The sequence below is a fragment of the Elephantulus edwardii genome, unplaced genomic scaffold (assembly GCF_000299155.1).
Source record: "Elephantulus edwardii isolate Elephantulus edwardi_28Jun2011 unplaced genomic scaffold, EleEdw1.0 scaffold00194, whole genome shotgun sequence".
Lineage (NCBI taxonomy): Eukaryota > Metazoa > Chordata > Mammalia > Macroscelidea > Macroscelididae > Elephantulus > Elephantulus edwardii.
Genome location: NW_006399944.1, coordinates 3436418 through 3440471, shown reverse-complemented (window position 1 = coordinate 3440471; position 4054 = coordinate 3436418). Strand labels below are relative to the sequence as shown.

The following is a 4054-nucleotide window of genomic DNA, read 5'->3' as shown; positions in this document are numbered from 1 at the left end:
AAGATATATGCACACCCATGTTTATTGCGGCTTTGTTCATGATAGCAAGGAGTTGGAAGTAACCTAAGTGCCCATCAACAAACGAATGGATAGAGAAGCAGTGGTATATTCACACAATGGAATACTATGCTGCATTGAAAAACAAGGAACTCATGCAATATTATTCAAAATGGGTGAACCCTGAAGGACATTATGCTGAGTGAAATGTCTCAGTCACAAAGGGACAAATAATGCATCGTGCCACTGTTGTAAAATAGGATTGATATCGGGGGTAGGGGGAGACTGAGAAAGATGGGATAAACAATGTATACCTCATTGAAACAGATGTGGGAGAAAACTGTTTAAAAGGGATATATGATTAGGTACTATTGTCATGACAGGAGTCCAGAACGAAGTCTGCATAGTGGAGTGGACCAGGGGGAGGAATTATAAAATAATGGGGGAACTTTTCTTTTACTTTTCAAAGAGAAGAGTATACTAGGGTGGGATGGGGAGAAAAGTGCAACAATGAATGAATGAATGAATGAATGGAAATCCAAAGTCTGTAAATTTTCATTAAAATTAATTTAAAACATGATTAAAAAAAAAGAATGGACTGGCGAAGGAGCAAACAGATACATCTTTGAGAATGGGCAGCTAGAGTGTTCCTTAGAGGCAAAGATGGTGATGATAATCGCTCATACTTTGGACGTGTTGCTAGGAGAGGCCATTCCTTAGAAAGGGACATCATGTTTGGAAAAGTGGGGGGAGGAAGGTGCAAAGAAGTAGAAGACTCAAAAAGACAGATTGACAGTGAGTGCTGCAAAGGGCTCAAGTATGTCAGAAATTATGAAGGTGACACATGATAGGACAAGGTTCAAATCTGTTCACATCTGTTGTTCAGTCACTACAAATCATACTCAACTTGACAGTGCCTAACAACAACAATCTGTGCAGAAAGTATCTAAAGTATGTCTTACCTACACTTAGCATCCCAGCTTTCTAACTCTTAGCTTCACAAACTCACATATACACACACATAAACATAACCCACAACATCATGTAAACTCACATATGCTAGCACAATAACTAAGAAACCAGTTCATTTAGAGTGTTACTTTTGCATATTTCATGTTTAAGTAAATGGCCTTGGCTTTTAGTACACGAGTTCCTGATACCAATAAAAAAAGAAAAATCAAGTTAGAATGGCCTTTGTTGCTGCCAGTTCCAACAGTAATGTAAGATTTCAGATTAAAGCGTAATTATTTGAAGCACATGTGTAAATGGAGGTAAGGACTAAGTGATATTTTTATTTTCAAGACTTGCCCACAGCCTTGGTTGCTTCAATCTCAAGTTAAAGGAGAATAGAACAAACTTTTAATATCATATTTAAGTGTTATCTGCTAGACTCAGCAAATGAAAATGCAAAACATTAACTTTAAATTGAATTTCATATAAACAACACATAATTTTTTAGCATAAATAACCCAGTAGGTATCCTGTATTTTATCTGGTAACTTGACATTCAATAGTTTAGTGTTCTATCAGTGCAGTAACTTGGTTAGGTTTATTGTGAATATCAGTGATTAATGTTAACAACATAACACAAAGCAAAAGCAATAGAATTCATTCTTATTGCTTGATGCCATACCATCCAGTCTATTTTTTATAAAAAGTATACACAATGGTACAGATTTGAGTCATGACAGTCTGGCCCAGAAGCTGAATGAAGACATCTGTTATTGTGCTTCTTGATTTCCCTGACTGAAGCCAGAGATCACACCATAAGACCAGGGATCCAAATACATTTTCCATGGCACAAAAAAGTCAAATCAAATCACTAAAAACTCGTTAAACCTTTCATCTTATTCATCCCAGATCCTTCCATGGAGATGTACATTTAAGTACAAGTATATATAACCTGGAAGCACTTGGATATTAGGAAATATCATTTTTTGGCTGTTGAGTAAATTATGAATAGACACAGCGAAGTGCCCTCCCCAGGTTGAGAGACAAGAGGTTGCTTCTCTGAAAACTGGGCATAACTTACCAACTGGCAGACTTTATTTTAAGAAAGTAATAAGACTAATACAATTCCACCTTCCAGAGCAGTTTATTACTTGCTGTTTCACTTTTGGTTATTTCACTGTAGTAAATAACTGTCAGAGGGTCCAAAGATTATATCTGCCTCCAGACAGTCCATTCATCATGCTTAGCATTTGTATTTCAACAGAGCTTTCCCACATATTTGCCAAAATGCTGCCAAAGCAATCACAGAAAATCTCCTGTCTTGATCTACCTAATGCCTTAAATAAAGTCAGTGGCTCTGATCTGGGTTTATTGGAATATTTTAATAACCCACCAATCTCTTTCATCTGAGAGTTTCTTATAACCACACTCTTAGCTCATAAATCCTTATTTGTTTTTAATTTTGTACCTTAAAAAGTGGACCTCAGCAGTTCAAACAAAGTTGTACTGAATTACCACATAATTTTTGTAAAAATGGCAAAGCCCTTAAAAATAATCAAATATTTGTTAAATCATAGTCAATACATGAGGATCACTGGTGGCCTGGTGAGAAGCAGCTATGCTGCAATCAGAAGGAATGCATTTCTAATCCACCAGCTGCACTGCAGGAAAAGGATGGGCAATTTAAATTTTAAGTTATAAAATTCCCAAAATGAGAAACTGGGACTGGGGGGAGAGGAAGCCACTGCCAAACCCTATATTGTATAAAATGCAAGTTTTCATTTGTGGAAGGTGAACAAAACTACTAAGCTAAAACTGTGCATAGCTAGCTGGCCAAGAGATCTAGGAGTAGGTGATCCAAATATTTTTCAATGCCAGTTGAAGTTAATGACCTAGTCAGTTTGTTCCAACTGTCCTCAGATGTAGTGTGTAAAACCAGCCATTTTAGGTAAATCTGGGGCACAGGGGCCTGCCTTCTACCTCCCTAGAGTTAAACATAGAACTGCCCAATATTTATATACCAATCTGTCATTTTAAAAAATATGGTCTTTTAAATGACGAGTGCAAAGTCCACATATTTTATGTCAGACCTAACTTTGGATTTACTTTTTCTCTTTCTATTCTTTGGGAAATGCCTGAACACAATGAAACTGGTCTCAGGAGCTTCCTCCACAGACAGTTCTTGGTCTCCAACTCCTGTGGCCTCTACCTCTCAACCAGAATCTCAACCTTTCTTTACTGAATCAAGAATCTTGTCTCTGACTGTTCAAAGTGCCACAGACCCAATGGCCATTGGCCCACCAGCATTAGTCCCAGGAATCACGTTGCCCACTGATGATCACTCTGCCACCAGTCCATCTGCTGTGGAAATTTCACATTCTCCTGCATTTTCAGAAGACAGTAAATTGAGTACAGATTACGAAGATACAGTCAGAGATGGAGAGGGAATGGCTCTGTCAGATGTTCTTGTCTCATCTGAAGTACCAAGATACATCGGGTATGTTTCTAGCCCAGATCATTTCTTGGAAGATACCACTCCTGTCCCCGTTTTACAGTACATCACTACTAGCTCTATGACCATAGCTGCCAAGGGCCAGGAGCTAGTCGTGTTCTTTAGTCTGCGTGTTGCCAACATGCCCTTCTCCGATGAATTGTTCAACAAGAGCTCTACAGAATACCAGGCTCTGGAGCAACGATTCACAAAGCTGGTGAGTAGGAATTGCTTGCCATCCTTTTCAAGACTTGTGTTTCCTTTGTTGTTTTGTGTTGTAATTATTAACTAGCTTAGATAATGCAACTTAGAAAAGGCAAGCTGCTGAGACTACTGTTGCTGAAGGCATCCAGTTAGAATTGAGATGGTCAGAAACACTCAAAAAGTGTGCGCTGTAAGGGAGGTTCAGCCTAATATAAACCAGCAGACCTAAGATCTCCTCGTGTGTGCTTCTTTATCATTTTATTGGTTGCAGTTGTTAGGTGGCATTGAATCAAGTGCAACTCAGAGCGACCAAAAGGCAACAAATCTGAACACTGTCCTACATGGTGCCATCCTTACCATTGACAAACTTTAGCCCATTGCCACAGACACTGTATCAATCAATTTTTTTTT

At 38.4% G+C, this 4054-nt stretch overlaps 1 protein-coding gene across 1 annotated transcript in view; it reads left to right on the top strand.

Annotated features, from left to right (window-relative positions):
- IMPG1 (interphotoreceptor matrix proteoglycan 1) overlaps window positions 1–4054 on the top strand; it is a gene marked incomplete at its 5' end in the record, with an annotated part of 223893 nt that overhangs the window by 165547 nt on the left and 54292 nt on the right. The window contains one exon of the mRNA XM_006896970.1: window positions 3124–3656. Coding sequence (XP_006897032.1) covers window positions 3124–3656 — 533 coding nt within the window. The remainder of the gene's footprint in view (window positions 1–3123; window positions 3657–4054) is intronic.